General features: G+C 39.0%; 1 protein-coding gene across 1 annotated transcript in view; it reads left to right on the top strand.

The window, feature by feature from the left end:
* Positions 1-21,345, top strand: part of DNAH5 (dynein axonemal heavy chain 5) — a 273,908-nt gene that overhangs the window by 82,546 nt on the left and 170,017 nt on the right. Inside the window, exons 9-17 of the mRNA XM_030856579.2 lie at positions 448-555; positions 2,961-3,083; positions 3,759-3,974; positions 6,840-6,947; positions 10,978-11,063; positions 11,926-12,247; positions 13,526-13,732; positions 17,487-17,658; positions 19,920-20,065. Of these exons, the coding sequence (XP_030712439.2) occupies positions 448-555; positions 2,961-3,083; positions 3,759-3,974; positions 6,840-6,947; positions 10,978-11,063; positions 11,926-12,247; positions 13,526-13,732; positions 17,487-17,658; positions 19,920-20,065 (1,488 nt within the window). The remainder of the gene's footprint in view (positions 1-447; positions 556-2,960; positions 3,084-3,758; positions 3,975-6,839; positions 6,948-10,977; positions 11,064-11,925; positions 12,248-13,525; positions 13,733-17,486; positions 17,659-19,919; positions 20,066-21,345) is intronic.

Genomic DNA, 21,345 nt, shown 5'->3' with positions numbered 1-21,345 from the left:
CATGCGACATTATATTTTAAAAACATTTATTGCATATTCCATTTCCTATTAAATATTGCAGTTGACATCCTGGACTATACTCAAATAACTGTGGGAAGAGTTATTGGCTCATTCTTTTTCTTCTTCTTTTTTTTTTATTTTAACTTTAGGATGTGCCTGTTTTAATTTATTACAAAATTAACTGTTAACACAACTTCCTTGTCCATAACAGAAAGTTAGTGTTTCTTGCATTGAAACAAAATTTGATTAACTGTGTGTGACTAAATAATAAAAATAAAATTACCCCTAAATATATTCTATTTATGTAGAGTGATAGATAATATTTTAAAAATTTAAATAAAAATCTTTTACCTAAATTTTTTTCTAATGAAGTAGGAAGGATTAGCCTATTGGAATTTTGCTGAGTTTGATATCTGTTTCCCTGAAAACTTTTGTGATGTTTTCCAGATGTCCATGATTGATGCTATTCCTGCACTTATAAATGCAATTAAAATGATCTATAGTATCTCTCATTACTATAACACCTCTGAGAAGATCACGTCTCTGTTTGTAAAGGTAAGTGCATAGCATAGAGTCCATGGTCACTTAGATTTCTTTGCCAATGGTTAATTTTTTTTTTTTTTATAATTAGAAATGACCATGGGACTTCCCTGGTGGTCCAGTGGTTAAGAATCCGCCTTCCAATGCAGGGGACGCGGGTTTGATCCCTGGTCAGGGAACTAAGATCCCACATGCTATGGAGCAGCTAAGCCTGCACGCTCTAGAGCCCGCAGGCCACAACTAGAGAGCCCATGCGCCACAACTACCGAGCCTGCATGCCACAACTAGAGAGCAGCCTGCACGCCACAACTAAGACCCAACACAGCCAAAAATAAATAAATAAATAAATATTTAAAAAAAACCCATAAATCTTTTTTTTTAAAAAAGAAATTACCACATTGGTGCAATCCAATGTCTATGTACCCTACAATTAAAAAAAAAAGCTTAATCTCTCAACAGAGAGAGGAGGCTGATTCTAGCAAATCATAAGGCATTATTTCCCAAAGTAATTAATATAACAAATATTGTATTATTTATATATATGTATATAAATATATATTTACATTTTTTATATATAATAAAAATGAAAGAAAGGTTCTTTTTAGAATTTCTTTCCTTATTTTATTTAGCACATGATTTCTATCTATTGGGTAAATTTTAATTAAGAAAAACTATATTTAACTGGCTATCTTCAGTTTCGTATTTTATGTGCCACTGCTCCAAATTTATTTGATGCCACAGTTGTTTACTTGGTGTTATTAGAACAGTAATCATGGTAATAAGAGCCACTTGCAACGTTCCAGTAATCCATAAAGCAATTATAATGATTCTGCCCAAAACCATAACGATGTTTAAACCTTATGTCCTAACTCATAAGTGTTTATGGTGAGCATTGTTGCTTTTTCCCATTTTTGAACAGTCTCTAAGAAGTAAATGACTTTTTCATTACCAAGGCGAAAGTTTTAAATGTTGTATTAAAATAGAGGCATTTTTGACTCATCAGGACTGTGTTGTGAGTACTAATGCAGTAAGAGGCATGATTCTTCCCAGGAATAGGGACATCCAGCCTTGAGAGCTTGATGGGAAACTTCCTTCTGCTCTCATACTCAGGAAGAAAGGAGGGGAATCCACAAGACCCTCTTCCAACTTCTTCACACATTAATGTTATGTTGGGGTCGGGAGGGGTATTCCCTGAGAAGAAGACTCAAAAGTCAATTTGTGTTATTACTCCAAGTTTCATGCATTTGCAAGCCTTATTTTGGAACATAATTGTGAAACCACCATTTCTCTCATTTTCAAAAACCTTTCATTATGAAAAATTTGTAGCAGGTACAAAAGGAAAGAGAATTGTATGTATATGTACGTGTCACCCAATCATCAACTATCAACACATGGCCGATTTTGTTGCACCTAACCTTTGCACTGCAAATCCCAGACATCATGTCATTCCATACCTACAGTATAGACCTCTAGTTTTCCTTTTAATTTATTAAAAAATCACCAAAAGAATTCTGAAGTCTTTTTTTTTTTTTTTAAGTTTGGAGGGATAAATAAAATGTTGGCAGTTACACACATTATCTTTCCTCTTTCCTCTGTTGCCTTCTGCTTTTGACATTTCTGCTACAGATCATGGTGGCATGAAATGATCAGGGTGGACAATTCGTTTCATGGCACTGGGAAACCGTGAGTTAGATTTTAGAGCAGGCTGCCGAAGAAGGAGACGGGGTGGAGGAAGCTCTTGACAGCTTTTAGGTAGGGAAGTGAATCCCTTCTTGGTTGGTTAAGATGTTCATCCTGCATTAACACAGGGGTCTGAATCGGCAATTTTCTGTAGTGCTTCCAGCTCTGTGATTTTACAAATGACTTTGATAATAGATGTGTAGAACTTAAAAAGTTGAACAGATAGAAGCAGAGAGTAAAATGGTGGTTGCCAGGGTCTGGGGGAGTGTGGGACATGGGGAGATGTGGGTTAAAGGCTACAGACTTTGAGTTATAAGGTGACTGAGTTCTGGGACCTAATGTACAGCATGGTGACTATGGCTGATATTGTATTGTACGCTTGAAAATTGCTAAGAGAGCAGATCTTAAGTTTTCTCAACACACACACACAATGGTAATTATCTGAAGTGTTGGATGTGTTAATACTCGATTTTGCTAATCATTTCATTATGTATATGTACATCAGGCCTCACATTGCACACCTTAAATATATACAATTTTTGTTCGTCAGTTATACTTCAATAAAGCTGGAAAGAAAGAGGGTTAGTGCTTGATCATAGTTGTGATGGAAAAACAATACATCCAAAGATTTATTTACAGATTTTATACTCGGAGAGGTAGGAGAGCTAAGGACCCTTTAGCCCAATTTATGTTTGATGGCTGCTTAATGTCCTTGGCATCATTGTATTGGAAAATTCCAGGTGACCAATCAGATGATATCTGCATGTAAAGCCTATATTACCAACAATGGGACTGCTTCGATCTGGAGCCAACCACAGGATGTTGCTGTGGAAAAAATATTATCTGCAATTAAATTGAAGCAGGTAACGGTCAACTTGATAATATATTTAGATTTTTTATTATTTTTACATTGTTTTTTGCCAATGCACCTTAAATCATTTAGCAGTTATCATATTAGTGGTTGCTAAAAGGAATGGTAATCTTTTACTGTTAAGAAAACTTGAATGTTAATAAATCAGTCCCCCACATGTGTTCACTTACTTTACCCTTTTTGAGGGCCTGCTATGTGCCAACACCACACTAAGTACTAGAGATACAAAAATGAAGTAGTTTTCCTTAAGCTTCTTGTAGACGAATGGAGAGATACACAAAGAGTTAAACTTCTACTAACACAGTGGGACCCAGGGGGAAAGGCTGCATCTTTGAGTCACCTTATGAATAATTAGGAGTTTGAACTTCCCTGGTGGTCCAGTGGTTAGGACTCCACGTTTCCAACGCAGGGTGCATGGGTTTGATCCCTGGTCAGGGAAGTTCCGTATGCCATGTGGCCAAAAAGAAAAAAAAAAAAAAAATTAAGAGTTTGCTAGGTTGGGGGATGGGAAAAGATGACATCCCAGGCTGATGAAGGAGTAGCTACAGAGGCATGAAACTGAAAGGTTTTGTAATTCCACCCTAAATTTGCTGTCGCTTTCACTTAAGAGAATAAGGTTGATATCTTTGTTGTGTTCCCTTTCTTGTATTTTGGTTTTTACTTTAAGGAATACCAGCACTGCTTTCACAAGACCAAACAAAAGCTTAAACAAGATCCAAATGAAAAACAATTTGAATTCAGTGAGATGTATATTTTTGGAAAATTTGAAACTTTCCACAGACGTCTTGCCAAGATAATGGACATCTTTACTACCTTCAAGACATATTCAGTCCTAGAAGATTCTAAGATTGAAGGACTGGAAAACATGGTCACTAAATACCAGGTACTGTTTTCAAAACTAAATTTGCTACCCTTATCCATAATAAAACGTTAATGTGTTATGCAAATGACTGTATTCAGAAAGCTTTAAATAATCAGTCTCTAATGTAAAAGATAAGCTCATGGCCCTTAAACAATAAAGACGTTAAATCTATTTGAGAATTGTGTAATGGTGCTAATATATTCTTTTCAGCTATGTGATTATGAGAATGACTTCCCTATAGCCTAAAATTAATCATCATTAGCAAAAGCGTTTTCATTAGTGGCACAAGAAAAATGTTTAAATATAACTTATTATTTCATTTATTCATGCAAGAAATATTTCATCAAGCATATACTGCATGTCAGTCTCTCGTTGGCCCTGAGTTCTGAGTGGTTGGTATCTGATTATATCTGCAGTTAAGCATTTATATGGACTCATGTTAAAAAAATAATAGGGATTGGATTTTATTTTAGCTCTACTATTTTTTTTTTTTTGCGGTACGTGGGCCTCTCACTGTTATGGCCTCTCCCCTTGTGGAGCACGGGCTCCGGACGCGCAGGCCCAGCGGCAATGGCTCACGGGCCCAGCCGCTCCGCGGCATGTGGGATCTTCCTGGACCCAGACACGAACCTATGTCCCCTGCATCAGCAGGCGGACTCTCAACCACTGCACCCCCAGGGAAGCCCTAGCTCTACTATTCTTAATTATTTCGACTTTTGACAGCTTTATGTTGTAAGGATATATGTGTAACTAATCTTAGTTTTTAAAGTGGGCACAGGGATCTAATGTTTCGAAGATTTTTAAAAAACAATTTGCAAACACGATGTGCTTTGCATTTTTAATGTGGATATAGTCAGTTTTTTCTTGTTTGGGGACAGTGCCACTAAACCTTAATTTTTTTTTGTACTTGAATTTGAAAAGGATCATATAATTTACTGTCACTCATTGATTTTTCTACTCTAAAAGTTTAGGTCTATATAAGAAATCTTTTCATTTCCTGAGTATATCAGATTTGGGGAGAGAAAAAGAAAAAACCTTTTCTATATATATATAGAAAGTTCTGCCTCTGAATCATCACATGGTTATTTTCTCCTTGGCCTCTAGATCTTGATTTAAATGACCCTCTCAATTAAGTTTTCCTTGAGCTCTGTTTCACCTCAGTCACTCTATGTTACTTATTTTTTCACTGTCTGCAATTATCCTGTTCATTTATTTGTGACTTATATAGATTCCCACCCTCTCTCCCCGACCGAGGATGTAAATTCCCGAGGGCAGGGATGTTTCTTTGTTCTGTTCATTTCTGTATCTTCCAAGTTTGCTGGCATATAATAGGTGTGCAATAAATATCTGTCAAGTAAATGATTTAGTAGATTGAGTTTGATTAGTTGGTTTAAAGGTCATGATTAATCAGCTTATTTACTTAATACTCTTAAGTGACCATTAAATCCAATCACAAAGCAGAATTTTCTAAGGGCCGCAAATCTTTTAAAATATAACTTTAAAATGTAGGAATGTAGCTTTTCCATACTTCTTTTACACATTTCCTGTAACATGATGGGTAGCATTATAACATTATATATACACAATTTCTGAATAGACCTAATTTTGTAGTTATACGGCATGAAAGAGTAGGTTGTTTTAACTTGTAAACTTGATTCAAGAAGTTATGCAGCTTATACACTCTTGTCTATTGAGACACTTGAGGTGATGTTTAAATGGAAATATCTTTGAAGAAGTGTTTGTGGAAGCTGGCCCAACATTCTTCATAAAGATTATAGGCCTGTATCAACAGTGCGGGCACCGAGTTTGAGAACGGCTTAGTACCTGGTTAAGAATGATCACAGAGCATTAGAGCTCATTATTCAGAGCAAACAGAACTTTGGATAATAGTATTTTCAAGAAGATGAGTTTCCTAATTTGCACTGTTATAGTCACAGACTGCAGCTTTGGAGGAAGCAATTAATTCTAGAGATTCTTTAAATAGTAGATTATGGTTTGATATTTTATTTAGGACATTTGAGGCTTGGAGGAGAGTTTTTCATCTGCAGATGTTATAACTGTGTTCTTCCTAAGTTGTTTGTATTCTGTTAAAGTCTTATTTATTTTCTGAGAAGACAAACTTTTCAATGAAAAATATTTTAGTAAATTCTACTTTGGGCTTGCTTGCTTGCTTCCTTCCTCCCTCCCTCCCTCCCTCCCTCCCTTCCTTTCTTTCGGCTGCGTCGGGTCTTAGTTGCAGCACATGGGATCTTCGTTGAGGCATGCGGGATCTTCCCTTGCTCTTCCCTTGAGGCGCACGGGCTTCTCTCTAGTTGTTGTGTGCGGGTTTTCTCTTTCTCTAGTTGTGGCGTGCAGGCTCCAGGGTGCATGGGCTCTGTAGTTGCGGCATGCAAGCTCTCTAGCTGAGGCACGTGAGCTCAGTAGTTGTGGCATGAGGGCTTAGTTGCGTCGCGGCATGTGGGATCTTGGTTCCCCACCAGGGATTGAACGTGCGTCCCTTGCATTGCAAGGTGGATTCTTTACCACTGGGCCACTAGGGAAGTTCCCTGGGCTTCTTTTTCTTTTTCATTACTTCCGATGTAATTTGTAAGAAATTTTTAGACAGAACATCTTTCCTAATTTTCAGGTGAGGTTTTTATTTGATATTTTTCTTCAGAAATACATAAAGTCTCATGAAAATGCTTTCAAAATTATGTATTTGAATGCATTGGGCAATATTATACTACCTGTAATATACATGAAGCAATGAGAATAATTAAAGAAATAAGGCTCCTCTTAAATTGATTTTTGGGGAATGATTGCACAGGTTCTATATTTAAAGGTCATATTTACCTAAGTAATGCAAGAATATTGAAATATTGTCTTATTTCTTTCATAACATTTCAGGGTATTGTTGCCACCATAAAGGGAAAGGAATATAATTTCTTAGACCAGCGGAAAATGGATTTTGAGCAGGATTATGAAGAGTTTTGCAAGCAGACTAATGACCTTCACGTAGGTTGGTTAATGAAACTCCTGTTGACAGTCTGGTGTTTATTTTTTCCGTTCTGTGTAATGCTGGTTGTCATTAGCCATTCAGAAGGGAGAGGCATCTTCATCATGGAGGTGACCGATAGCAAGCTTGGCCTGCATTTTGTGATTTCAGATTAATGACTGAAGGCTCTTTTTCATGGATTAAAGGGTCATAAATATAGCTTTGGGTAATGATCTGTGATCACAGACTTCTGCATGTGTTCCGTCTTAGATCTCAGAAAATTAACTTTTATCTTCTGTTGAAACAGCATTATTAGAATATAGAAATTTGTTTCCATTTGTTTGTTGCTTTAGCAATGATTGTGACGAGAGGTAGCTTGAGCAAATAAATGGTCAGCAATGCCTGGCAGATCTCAAAGGCAGGGTTACAGCTGGCCTTGAAACAGTGGCACTGGGACCGGCTCAGCACCTGGACCCCTCTTGGTCTCGAAGCCCCATTCTCTCTTCCTTCTCGTCCCTCCTCCCACCCCCGGACCAGCCCACAGGAGCAGCGTATGGCCGTCAGCGGCTTCTGAGAACATATCACGGAACCAGCCTCATCTCCAAGTTCCTAAGGAAAAGGTTGGGTTAGCCAGTTCTAATGTGGTGCCTTGTCCTGGACCTGTTAACTGTGGGGTCATATGGTAAAAGCAGAGGGGATGAGATCCACTTGCGTGGTTGGGAGCGTTTATTATCAGCTGAGGAGAACCAGGGAGGGTAAGATTGGGAGACAACCTAACAGGTGCCCACTATAATCAACATGCAGACTTCTTTCCATCCCAGTGAGATCTAAAGTGTGCACCTTTCTGATTATTAAAGGAAAAGGATCATTCTGTTTCTTCTTTTCCAGAATTTTAATTTGAAATAAATTTATACACTTCAAGGGAAAAAGAGCTCCAAAGCATTTCTGGAGGGATGAGTTCAGTGTAGGACTCATAATAAAACTAGCTAATTCTATGTGTCAGGTCTGTTCTCAGCACTTTATAGATGTTAATTCATTTAATACTCACAATAATCTGATAAAGTGGGTGCTCTTATTACCCTCTTTTTGGAGAGGAGGAGACCGATTCACAATGAGGTTAAGTGATTTGCCCAAAGTCACAGAGATGGCAAGTGGCAGGCTGTCTGGCTCTAGGATTCAAGTTTTAAACCATTATGCTCTAAGACATTTCCGGTGATGGGAAGATAGAGTGCCGGTAATAATTTAAGCGCTGATCTCTTTTGGGGGCCGATTCAGACGTAAGGAGTGTGGGTCTTGATCTCTTGTTGATGGGCGCTGGCAGATCCTGAGTCTGTGCTCCACGGTCAGTGTTTATTTGTCAAATCTTCATTTGTGTGTCCTAGCAGTTTCTGATCACATGGTACTTCAGTAGTTTGTATGTGGGATATAGGTAGATGGTGAACACCTTGAGGGCAGGAATTGTGTTCATTCCTATTTATGTCTCCAAGGCCTAGGGGATAGGACCTTATGTTCTGGAGAGCAAAGAATGTTTGCTGAATTAGTGTATGAGTTGCGAAATAACAAGGAGTAGACTGCTAAGTGAAATAAGTCAAGCAGAGAAAGACAAATACTGTGTGATATCACATATATGGAATCCAAAAAAATACAACAAATCAGTGAATATAACAAAAGAGAAGCAGACTCAGAGAAATAGAGAACAAATTAGTGGTTACCGGTGGGGAGAGGGAAGAGGAGAGGGGTAATATAGGGGTAGGGGATTAAGAGGTATAAACTATTCGGTATAAAATAAGCTACAAGGATATATTGTTCAACATGGGGAATATAGCCAATATTTTATAATAACTATAAATGGAGTATAACCTTAAAAAATCACATCCCAGTTCCACATATATCAGGGGCATCAGATCTGAAAAAAAGCACAGGTTTTACTTTAAATGGAACATAAATGAAATGACCCAATAAAATGTTTAAGAAAAAAATGGAAAAGAAAGATAATTACTGATAAGGTAACAAAAAAATAAGAACTAGATTTATTGCAATTAAACATGCATTTACTGTACATTATTTATGTATAGACTTCTATGCTGTAGCTTATGGATACAGAAATAAATCAAGTTGATTTGCCCTCAGAAATCACATCAGACACGTGATATGATTGAAATATAAGTACGTATATGTTATAGAACAGAGTAATGAATATATTATTAAAGAAGGGCAAAGAGTGGCTAAAATGGCTAATTATAAAAGTATAATATTCTGATATTGTACTGGGAAGTAAGGATCCAAAGATAAGTTGACATATTCCAAAGAAGTTCTAAAGAAACTTATACGGAGAACAGACCTGCAAAACATTACATAGACTCTGAGAACTGCTACAACCCATAAGGTAGGGTGTGAACCTAGGAGAAAAACAGTTCCATATTGTTGCTTGACTGGGATTAGGAAAGGCTCCAGAGAGGAGGCCATGCTTGGTGTGAGAACATGATTGATGTTTTCCAAGTAAATGGAGCGGAAATGAGAGTAATGGGAAGACCGTTTCAAGACTGTGCCACTTTTTATCATACTGAGAATATAATTTTATAAATGTTTTAAAGTCTGTTTTTTAAGCACTAGTTATAGATACTAATTCCTAGTCTTCTTGAATTTTTTTTTTTCATTCAACACTTTTTTTTTTTTTTTTTTTTTTGCGGTACGCGGGCCTCTCACTGTTGTGGCCTCTCCCGTTGCGGAGCACAGGCTCCGGATGCGCAGGCTCAGCGGCCATGGCTCACGGGCCCAGCCGCTCCGCGGCATGTGGGATCTTCCCAGACCGGGGCACGAACCTGTGTCCCCTGCATCGGCAGGTGGACTCTCAACCGCTGCGCCACCAGGGAAGCCCTCATTCAACACTTTTATTCATCTTGTCTTCCATCTCAAAAATGGTCCACTTCTCTCCTCGGTTTGCTGACCAGTTTTCCTCTGACTTCCTTTTCCCTTTCTCCATCCACTTTCTCTTAACTAACATTTATATACTCTCTCCTTTAAATAATTCACGCACTGTCATGAATTCAGCCTTTGTTTCTGTAAAACTGGGGGGCATATACTGACCTTCCCATGACTCTGGGTGTAGTGAGCGGGGGTGATGAGTCTTGGAGACGGAATGGAGAAAACCAGTAACTGTGGCATCTCCAGGATGTGAGACTGGAGGGTGTGTGTGTGTGGGAGCATGAGATATACTGTCCATGAGTGATTTGGATCAGGGTTGTGTCCAGGGATCTGCTGTCAAGGGCATCAGGGCCTGGGATCCTGTCCAGATTTCAGGCTCATGCTTATACTAATATCAAAGAGATGCAGCACGTTAGAACCAGGCGGGCCATTGGAAGTCTAGAAGGATATTGTCTCCAGTGGGCAAGGTAAGGCACTGTTTAGTAAAGGACCAGCGTTTGAGGTGGCAAGCCGCCTTAGGAAAAACTGAGTAGGGCCTGAGAGCCCAGAGCTAAGAGGACTAGAAGATTCCACACCAGACTCCAAAAGACTGAAAGAATGGACCTAAGGCTCAGAGAGAAAAGACTAAATTGAGGTCTTAGGTGTTCATGAAGAGCTCAGTGTAGGCCTTTGTGAAGCCATAAGTTAGAAAAGCAAGGAAAACCAGGTCCAAGCGTTAGGGCTCAGTAAAGATTTACTGTGTCTCAAGTTCTGTATAGTTTATACTCGGATATTTTTATGTCGTGAAAAAATTTGAGTGTTTATTTAGATAGGCTAACTGTACAGTTCTTCAGTGCAAGCAGATTTCTTGATCCTAAGATGTGATGTTTGTGGAAGAAATATCTGGTCCAACATCCCTGGGGCCTCTGCCATGGCACCAAACCCTGTGACTGCTCTGGCCTTCACGTCCCTCTTTGTTCTGGACATTTATCTTTCTTTAAGCTTAGATGAGTATTATCTTCTCTGTTATACTTTGTCCTATATTGTATGTGCTTGCAGAGATGGGGAGCTCTTTTATCTTGTTGCTAAGTAGAATTGTTTGCAATGCTAATTCACTGTTCATAATCAGACTTTATTCTGTTTTAGAATGAGTTGCAGAAGTTCATGGATGTTACGTTTGAAAAGATTAAAAACACAAATCAAGCTCTAAGTATGTTAAAGAAATTTGAAAGGTAAAAATTTGAAAGACTTTTCTAAATTCTAGTTTCTAGATTAGGGTAATAGGAACATGGTTTAGCTTACGTTATTATTATTTCATATTCTAGTGGGAAGGAAATCCTCTCTTGACAATCTGAATAACAAGGCCACAGTTTTAAAGTTCTTCAGAGGATTAAGAGTTTGTTTTATTTCCTCTCAGCTTTGAAGTACCTTGTGACTGCCTATCATAATATCACTTAATGTTTAAGTAATTTTTTTTTTTTTTTTTTTTGCGGTACGCGGGCTTCTCACTGTTGTGGCCTCTCCCGTTGCGGAGCACAGGCTCCGGACGCGCAGGCTCAGCGGCCATGGCTCACGGCCCCAGCCGCTCCGCGGCATGTGGGATCTTCCCAGACCTGGGCACGAACCTATGTCCCCTGAATCGGCAGGCAGACTCTCAACCACCCCGCCACCAGGGAAGCCCAGTGTTTAAGTAATTTGAAGAAACTCTTACCAAAAGTTTTGACTAGGTTTTAAGGATTGATACTATTTAAAAAAAAAACCAAAAACCAAAAACCAAAAAACACTCTAGGGAATTCCCTGGTGGTCCAGTGGTTAGGACTTTGTACTCTCATTGCCGAGGTCCCGGGTTCACTCCCTGGTTGGGGAACTAAGATCCCATAAGACAAAAAAAAAAAAAAAAAAGAAACAAACCGAAAAGCTATAACCTCTCTATTTGATATGATTGACAGACTGATTCCATTTTGATTTTTTAATATGCTAGCACAAATATTTCATTCTCTTCCATCAGCATGTTTTTACAGTAAGTCTTAATAAATAAGATTTCTCAATATCATCCCATTAATTCAAGCCTTTCACTTTAAAAAAAAAAATCAGATTGGATATACCTAATCTTGGAATTGATGACAAATACCGGCGTATCCTTGAAAACTATGGGGCTGACATTGATATGATCTCGAAGCTGTATACGAAGCAGAAAGACGATCCTCCTTTGGCTCGAGACCAGCCTCCCATTGCTGGGAAGATTCTGTGGGCCCGACAGCTCTTCCGCCGGATTCAGCAACCGATGCAGCTTTTCCAGCAGCACCCGTCTGTGCTCCAGACGGCGGAAGCCAAGCCTGTGATTCGCAGTTACAACAGGGTGGCCAAGGTCCTCCTGGCGTTTGAGGTTCTCTACCACAGGGCATGGCTTCAGCAAGTGAGTCTCTGCATGTATGCTCTTCAAAGACGACTCCATAAGAGTTTATAAACTGCTCGCATTGGGCAGTTTTATTCCCATAGAAAGTTGAGTTTGTGGGTATTTTATAAGACAGGGTTGGTTGACTCTCAGTAATCAGTCAAAGAGTGTAATATGTCCCTGAAGAAAAACAATAATTAATTTTGGAAAAAAGATCGTAAGCCAGGTAACAGAAACTCATTTTTTAAAAAATAAATTAGTTATTTATTTATTGGCTGTGTTGGGTCTTCGTTGCTGCGCGCGGGCTTTCTATGGTTGCGGTGAGCGGGGGCCTACTCTTCTACTTGGTGCGCAGGCTTCTCATTGCGGTGGCTTCTCTTGTTGCGGAGCACAGGCTCTAGGCACGTGGGCTTCCGTAGTTGTGGCTCGTGGGCTCTAGAGCGCAGGCTTAGTAGTTGTGGCACACGGGCTTAATTGCTCCGCGACATGTGGGATCTTCCCAGACCTCGGCTCGAACCCGTGTCCCCTGCATTGACAGGCGGATTCTTAAGCACTGCGCCACCAGGGAAGCCCCAGAAACTCATTTTTATTTAATTTATAAACTCCTAAGGAAGAAGATCCTGTTTATGGGATCCTGTACCTGGTTGATTAGGATTTCTCTTTCTTTTTTTTTCTCCATTGTGTCTGTGAACACTAGTATGCCTGTTAAACAAAGTTTTAAATTTTATTTGGCCATACTAGGTTAATCAAATTATATTTCATACCCTACCAACACTTGTATTTCTTTGTAGATTGACAGGAAGTATTTTGGAGGATAAAATTCAGCCTAACAAGGCCTCTAAAATGGTATCTCATTTTCCTAGTTCAAACTTTGGTGTCTGAATCAACAACAGAGATGTCTCTGTAGTGTTTTACCTTGCTTTTCTAGATAACTGAAGACTGAGCTTGGTAGGTTTCTTGAAACTTTTATTAGGAAAAATAACTGAGTAGGCATGAAGGTATCAGGGAGTGAAGTGGCTTTTGAGAAGTCACCTTTATTGCAGTATCCACTTATCAGGTGTGAGAGATTCATGACCCAGGCATTTTGTTGAATTGACTGTACATCACCACCAAGAACTTGAAAACTCTTTCCTGAGAGTGAAGTTAGGAGAAGAGTGAGAGACCCCATTGTCTTTAGTTTGAGAAGCTCAAATCCATGGAAGAAGACGTAATGACCTTCATACCCAGAAATGGCCAAGCTAGATACCCTGTGTCTGCATTGAACTCTCTACTAGTAACAATGTTGATCTCTTCTCACAGACTGAAGAAATTCATGTAGGACTTGAGGCTTCTTTATTGGTGAAGGCTCCCGGCACAGGGGAATTGTTTGTAAACTTTGATCCTCAGATATTAACCTTATTTAGAGAAACAGAGTGCATGTCACAGATGGGTCTGGAAGTTTCACCATTTGCAGCTTCCCTTTTCCGGAAACGAGACATACACAAAAAGAACTTCAGTAACATGAAGGTATAGTACTTTTATTTTTTTTTTCCCCTTCTTGGCTAGCCCCAGTGTGCATTAAAAAAAAATCTGGTGGTGTGTTACTGTTGAGAAGCAGAAAGTGTCCAGGATGACTGTAGTGGAGTGACTGAGGCTAGAATGTAGAGTTGGCGAGGACCAGGTCATCATAGAGCTTGTAAACCAAGGTTACACGTTTGAGTGCACCAGGAAGCCATTAGAGGAATCTGAGCAGGAGAAAAAGGCATGATGTCTTTTACAATAAAAATCATTCTTTCTGCTGGGTGAGGAATAGATTCTAAGGGGACAAAAAGGGTCAGTGTGAGGCTAGTTTGAGAGCTGTTGCACCGGTTCAGGATGGAGATGATGGCAGCTTGAACTAGGATGCAGCAGAGTAGTAGATCAGTGAATTAGAGAATGATGTCAACAGGCAGGTTATGAGAGAACTCAAGGATGATCCCTTTGTTTTTGATGTGAGCAACTCAATGGAATTATTCAGTCGTTACGTTGGTTGTATTCTGCACACATGTTCAGTAACATGCAGTGGCCCCAAATGGAAGTTCCACTCGTGGAGATGGCAAAGACTGGAACTAGCTTGTTTTGGGGGGCAGAAAGGAATTAATATCTCCCATCTTAAGTATAAGATGATTTTTAGAGATCCAAGTAGAGGTGTTATCCATGCAGATAGATATGTAAGTCTGGAGTTGAGTGGAGAAGTCAAAGTTGAAGGTGTATTTTTGAGAGTTATTAGAATATAGTTGCTATTTAAAGTCATTGTCCTGTATGAGATTTCCAAGGAGGAGAATATAAAGAAGCATAGAGGGCCTGCATTGAACCCTGAGTTGTTCCAATATTAACAGGTCTGATAGAAGAGGACAAATATGCTAGTAAAATTAAGGATTGCCCTTTGAGGCAGGTGGAAACCAAGTGTCAAGGAAGCCAAGGGTAAGAAAAACCTCATGATGGAGGGAATGGTCAGCAGTGACAAATGCTGCCCAGAGGATGCTCAAGATGAGGTCAGAGGTGCTGCCACGATATTTGACAACGTGGAAACCATTGTTAGAACTTTATAGTGGCCAATATCATAGGACAAGCCCTATAAGGCCACACATTTGCATAATGCTTTACATTTCAAACCGTTTTCATATTCATTATTCCATTTGATATTTTCTACAGCCATGTTAAGTAATTGGAATAGAGTACTATTATATTATTTTAGAGATGACAAAACCGTGGCTTAGAGAAATTAAATGACGTAGCCAAGGTCTCATAGCTTGTAAGTTGCAGAGGTAGGACAAGAACTCAAACTTGTAGTCTACTGTTTTCCCACTCTTTCATGTTATATTAAAAAGTTAATATTGGCAATGGACAGACATTCTTCAAATGTAAACTCATCAGATACTAGTCAGAATGTTGGAATTCCCTTTTAGATTTTTCTTGGATGTTAGAAAAATAGCTAAGTCAATCTACATATTTGTAAAGAAACAGTTAGTTTTACTATATATAAAATAGGTAAACAACAGGGACCCACTCTAGAGCACAGGGAACTATACTCAGTATCTTGTAATAACCTATAATGGAAAAGAATCTGAAGAAGAATATATATATATGTGTGTGTGTGTGTGTATAACTGAATCACGTTGCTGTATATCTGAAACTAATACAACATTGTAAATTAAATATACTTCAATAAAAAATAAATAAAAAAGGAAAAAGAAAGTATTTTTATTAAGAAACACTGTTTATCAGAATATAAAATTACTAATGATAATTTTGTCCACAGAATTGCTGTTTCAGTTATCTGTTGCATGTAACAAACAATCCCAAAATATAGTGGCTTAAAGCAACCATTTCATTATACCTCATGATTCTGTGAATAAAGAATTTAAGCAAGGCTTGGCTAGGTGATCCTTCTGTTCCACGTGGCATTGACTAAGATTACTTAGTTCAGTTGGCAGATGTTTGATCTGGAAGGTCCAAGAAGGACTCATTCTCTGGTTCTTTGGTGGGAATGGCTGGAAGTTTCACTTAGTTGGGGCTAAGGACTGGAGAATCTATGTGAGCAGTCCAGGATGGAGGGAGGCCTCAGGGTAGTAGAATTTCTTATAATGCAATTCAGGATGCCAACGCTGGGTGTTACAGTAAGCAGGGAGGAAGCCACATGGCCTTTTGGACAGCCTCAGATGTCTCATAGCATCATTTCTGTTGTCTTCTGTTGGGCTTCATAAGCCCACCCAGATTCAAGGAGAGGGGACATAAACCCCACCCCATTAAGGGAGGACGGTCAAAGAATGTTTTTAAACCACCACAGCTGTAAATGACAATTCTAACAAGTGAATTATCATCTGGGTGACATTTATTGTATCTTGAGTTTGAAAGCATTAAAGGTTCCCACTCACTGCAAGTACCTGGTAAGAGCAGATCTATTGACATGTTTTGGAGACTATCTCAGGTGTTGCTGAGTTATTGTGCTGAATATTTAACAGTTTTCAGGCTTCTACAGACATGCTGAAGTAGCTGAGAGTTTGTTTTCTTCATCTATTCCTTGGAAGGCAGTTCAAACTAGAAAGAGATGAGCCAACATAGACTAATAGTTACGAATACAGATTCTGAAGTCAATCTGGATTCAAAGCATTATCTTTGGGCAAATTACTTTACCCTTCTAAGCCTCAGTTTTTCATTTATAAAATGGGTGAATAATACCTCCTAGATTAAAGGATTAAGGTAGGAAGTAAAAGGCCTGCTGGAGGCTGATTTAAGAATTGCTTCCCAAATAGAATAAGTGATGAACATTGAAAAAAAGGTAAGCAGTGGATAAACGGTTCAGGAAATGTATAAGTAGCTGCTAATAGAACCATCAACTTTAGGTGTTTCATGGAAATTGAAAGGATATTACAGAAATTGTGGAAAAGTATTAAATGAAGAAAGGATTATGTAGTCCAATGGGAAATGTTGAGTTTAACACAATTCACAAAGACTGTTGGGCTTCTTACTTCCTTCTTGCAATTTTCTCAGAATCATTACTATTAATTGTGACTGTCAAAGAAGGGAGATATTGTGTACAGTGTTTTCCAAACTTATCCACCCAGGGACCATTTTTCTTATAGAATCTCTTGTGGCTTGCATTTCAGCGTAAACACCTTGGGAAACAGTGATCTAATGACAAAGTAATACTCACACGCACATTACAAAGATGAGCTTAAAAACAATTGTATTTAAGAAGTGCATTAAAGTTACTTTCTTATAATTAATTATTATTAATACTAACATTGCTATAAAAGGTAGGCTGGAAGTACTATCAGTCTTATTTAAATATGGTAACATGTGAACAAAATACTGACACAATTTAACATTATACAGCAGGTAAATTTCAATGGAGGACCATGAGTTTCTGATCACAAATGCTCATTCTAATAACAGCTAGTTAATTAATCAGAGAAATATTGATTGATCACCTTCTATGTGCCAGGCACTGTTTCAGGCACATTGAACAAAGCAGACAATATTCTTGTCCTTTAACTTGCTCTTAAGTTCTTTTTCTCTCCTTCTCAGTCGTATTTTATTAGATTAGGAATTTGTGTCTATGGAGAGATTTCTTGCCTGTTCTATTCTTAGTATGTTTTGGCTGCTTTACTTGCCAGGCTGCTATTGGAGCCCTGCAACTGGACCCTAAATAAAAGTAATCGTTTTGGATAAAAATGAGCTATTACTAGATATTCAAAGTGAGATATTATTTGATTACTTCACCCTTATTTCCCTGCAGATGATGCTGGCTGAATATCAGAGAGTGAAGTCAAAAATGCCTCCCATTATAGAGCAACTGATGGTCCCTCATTTGGCAAAGGTGGAGGAAGCTCTGCAGCCTGGCCTGGCTGCACTGACCTGGACATCCCTGAACATTAAGATGTACTTGAAAAATGCTTTTGCAAAGATCAGTAAGTCTGTTTAAATGGTTATTATTTTTCAATTCAAAAGGCTGAGTTTTTAAGGTCTATGGTATAATTTCTTATAGATGTTGTGATATGAATAATGAAACAAGGAGTGATATTCTTAAGCTGTTCCCTAAGGAATTTTTACCAAGTATATGAAGTCATTAATTTCCTGGAAACTGTATATATTCAGTATTTAATTTTATCCCCCGAGGCTAACTACATTTTAAAATTATACTTACTGTTGGCCATTAGACTTTAAAGGAACTCGAGTCATTCAGCTTTTTATATTAATAGGTTAGTGTATTCTGAGACCCTGATTTGGAAAATGTGATTTGGACACAGCAGACTGCTGAACAGCAGGGTACATGGGAAAAGTTTAAGCAAACATTTTTTCCTAATGAGGGATATAATATACTTTAAAATATATGTAACGTGGTGTATTCCATTAAATACAGTTTCCCAGAATGTGTACAAGTATGCTGCAAAGAAGTCTAGGCTCAGATAAGTCTGGGAAATCCAGGTTAAACAAAGTCAGGCAGATTTCTCTTCTGGAGGACTTTTCAGAGCCCTTGATATGCCAATATTTAGTGGTCTCCAAAAGTGGGCTCCTGTAGGTGGCATTTCCCAGAATTCCTTGGCTGCTTACCAGGAAAGCACGTTAACACCTTGTAGACCCTCTGTGGTGGACAGTGGAACACAGGTTGGAACATGGTGATAGAGGGATTGTTCTAGGAAGACTTAGAAATCACCATTCTCCTCTCCTACACAGTGTCCTCACCTGCTCTCCATGCCCTAATTCTCCCCATGTTTTATACCCCAGAGTACGTCCCACTCCCAAGAAGCCCACTCAGACTATCCTACCTCACAGGACCACTTTTTCCTGTGGCTTCTGTTTCACATTGGGACTAAAGAATCTGTATTTTGGTTTCTTCTAATGGTTCTATCTTTCTCCCCATACTGACTGCAAAGGGCTTGAAAATCAGGCTCTTTCTTATGCTTTTGTATTACTCTGAGTTGGGTTTGTACTAGACACCCAGACACACATGGATTCATAATTGCAATAGTTTTATATAGTTAATCTCTTAACATTTCTTTTTCTCCGTAACCCCTTTCCTACCCTTTGATCCCATCACCTCATTTCTGGGTCCCTCCTTCCTGAGCCTCCCTTCTACATACCCCTCGTGATAACTGCTTTTATTCTCTCTCTCTTTCTCTTGTATTTGTGGCTGCTGAAATAGTACCTAGTCTTTTTATATCCTAATTTTTAAAGAGATTGTCTCATTAGTATGTTTTCACTGTACCTTCCAAGTAACTTAGAGCTCAGAAGGGTCCACCTATTTACTTTACCAGGTTCACTATACTCAAGAATATTTGTAGGTACTGGGTTGGGTGGGGTAGAGGAGTGAGGAATTTATGGTTGAACCCTCTTACCCTCTTTGTTTTGCTTTGTAGATTTGGGGACTAGATTCAAAGATAAACTGTGAAGGGGTCTTTGGATATGCATGAGATGTGTTTTAGGCTCATTACAATTTGAAGGTTGAATAATATAAAATGCATGAACCATAGCATTATAAGAATGGAGAAGATCCTCTGAGACGGAGGAGTGCTCAGGGACCGATGCCGGCACAGGAGGAGGGGGCCATGCGAATATGGGCAGATTCACAGAAAGCCTCCTGGGGGAGATGCGTTTGAGCTGACTTCAAGTTTGAGTCAGAGTAAGGCAGGCTGAGAAAGCTGGGAAACTGGTTTAAGAAAGAACAGTGTGTTGGGACTTCCCTGGTGGCGCAGTGGTTGAGAGTCCATCTGCCAATGCAGGGGACATGGGATCAAGCCCTGCTCCAGGAAGATCCCACATGCTGTGGAGCAACTAAGCCCATGAGCCACAACTACCGAGCCTGAGCTCTAGAGCCTGCGAGCCACAACTACTGACCCCACGTGCCGCAACTACTGAAGCTCACGCGCCTAGAGCCCGTGCTCCACAACAAGAGAAGCCACCGCAATGAGAAGCCTGTGTACCACAACAAAGAGTAGCCCCCGCTCACCGCAACTAGAGAAAGCCCGCACGCAGCGACGAAGACCCAACACAGCCAAAAATAAATAAATAAGTAAAATTAAAAAAAGAAAGAAAGAAAGAACAGTGTGAGAAAACCAAGTATGAAACAGCTCTATGGAGCAACTTTAATCCTGATTTTGCTACTGAAATTTAATCATGTTGGTTTTTTTTTTTAAACAAAATGCTTAATCTCCTTTATTTTTTTCCAAAGAGGCCCTGGAGTTGCTGATTGACAGGGTCAATGATTTGATCGAGTTCCGCATCGATGCCATCCTGGAAGAAATGAGTGCCACGCCTCTTTGTCAACTCCCCAGGGAGGAGCCACTTACCTGTGAAGAGTTTCTCCAAATGACAAAGGTTATTAGAAGACTGATGTTTTTATTTAAATTTTGTTTTGTGATTCATTTTTCTATAAAGGGCATTTTTGGGAGCATAAATTAAATTTGTTTTCTCTATGCATGACTGGTCTGTGATAGATGTGATTCAAACGAGGAGCCTTCAGACAATAATCTGAAAATGAAGAGGAATGTACCTGAGGGGTCACGCAGACATGAAGAACAAATCATCTCTTTTCAGATCAGTAGGAGGGAGATTGCCCTGGAACACATTTCTCATTTCCTATAGTTTGTGAAGAATAGAGCTATTTTGCTGAAGAGCTTCTAATAAGCTAGGGTTAATTAATAAAATAATTGTTTTAAACAGTTTCTGGGTAGAATTTCTTCTTTAAACGTTTCTGTAGAGCAGCATTTCCCAAACTGGTGTTCTGTGGCACACGGTTCTGGAGCCATTGCTGGGAAAGCTGGAAAAGGCGGGGTCTGTGTTCAATCTGCTTGGGGTAAAGACTGTACGTTCCTTTCCCCATTCAGATTCTCTTCACATTAACGTTTTAGAATAAAGACCTTCAGAAGGGCTCCTGGGAGTGTCTAGTTAACTTTCTTTAATCCATTATTTCTCAAATTTTAATTTGCATTTTGATTACCAAAGTGAATGATTACCAATATAAAAGAATGCTTTCTCTTGAATATGTTTACTTCTTATAATTCGTTTAGTCCTTCAACAATTTTTGTGGAGCTCCTATGTGAACCACTATTTGGGAATAAAACAGTGAACAAAACTGATGCAATCCTTGCCATTGTGATGCCCACTTTCAAGTGGAAGATATAGAAAAACAAGCAAACAAAAAAAGCCAATAAACAAACAACATGCCAGGTGATGATAAGTTCAATGGAGAAAAATTAAGAGGATAGTGGAGGAAAGGAGTACCTGACAGAGAGTTGTGATTTTATGTTGATGGTCAGGGATGACTTATGTGATTACATCTGAACATAGGAAGTGAGAGAGCAAGCCATGTGAATATCTTTGGGGAAAAACATTCCAGGCAGAGGGAACAGCAAGTGAAAAGGCCCCGAGGCAGAAGCTTCTTATGGTAGAAAGATGTTGAGTTGAAGTTCATTGAGTATGTTCATATGCTGGGGGGAAAATCAAGTAGAGAAGGAAAAAGGGAATGGTTGGTAAGCATAGTCTCTGGCGAAGCAGCAGAGTGTGACTTAGAACTCAGATTGTGTGATTATGTATTCTTTTTTTAAAAATTAATTAATTTTTGGCTGCATTGGGTCTTCATTGCTGTGCGTGGGCTT

This window comes from Globicephala melas, chromosome 3, assembly GCF_963455315.2.
Source record: "Globicephala melas chromosome 3, mGloMel1.2, whole genome shotgun sequence".
NCBI lineage: Eukaryota > Metazoa > Chordata > Mammalia > Artiodactyla > Delphinidae > Globicephala > Globicephala melas.
This window is presented reverse-complemented; position numbering and strand designations above follow the sequence as displayed.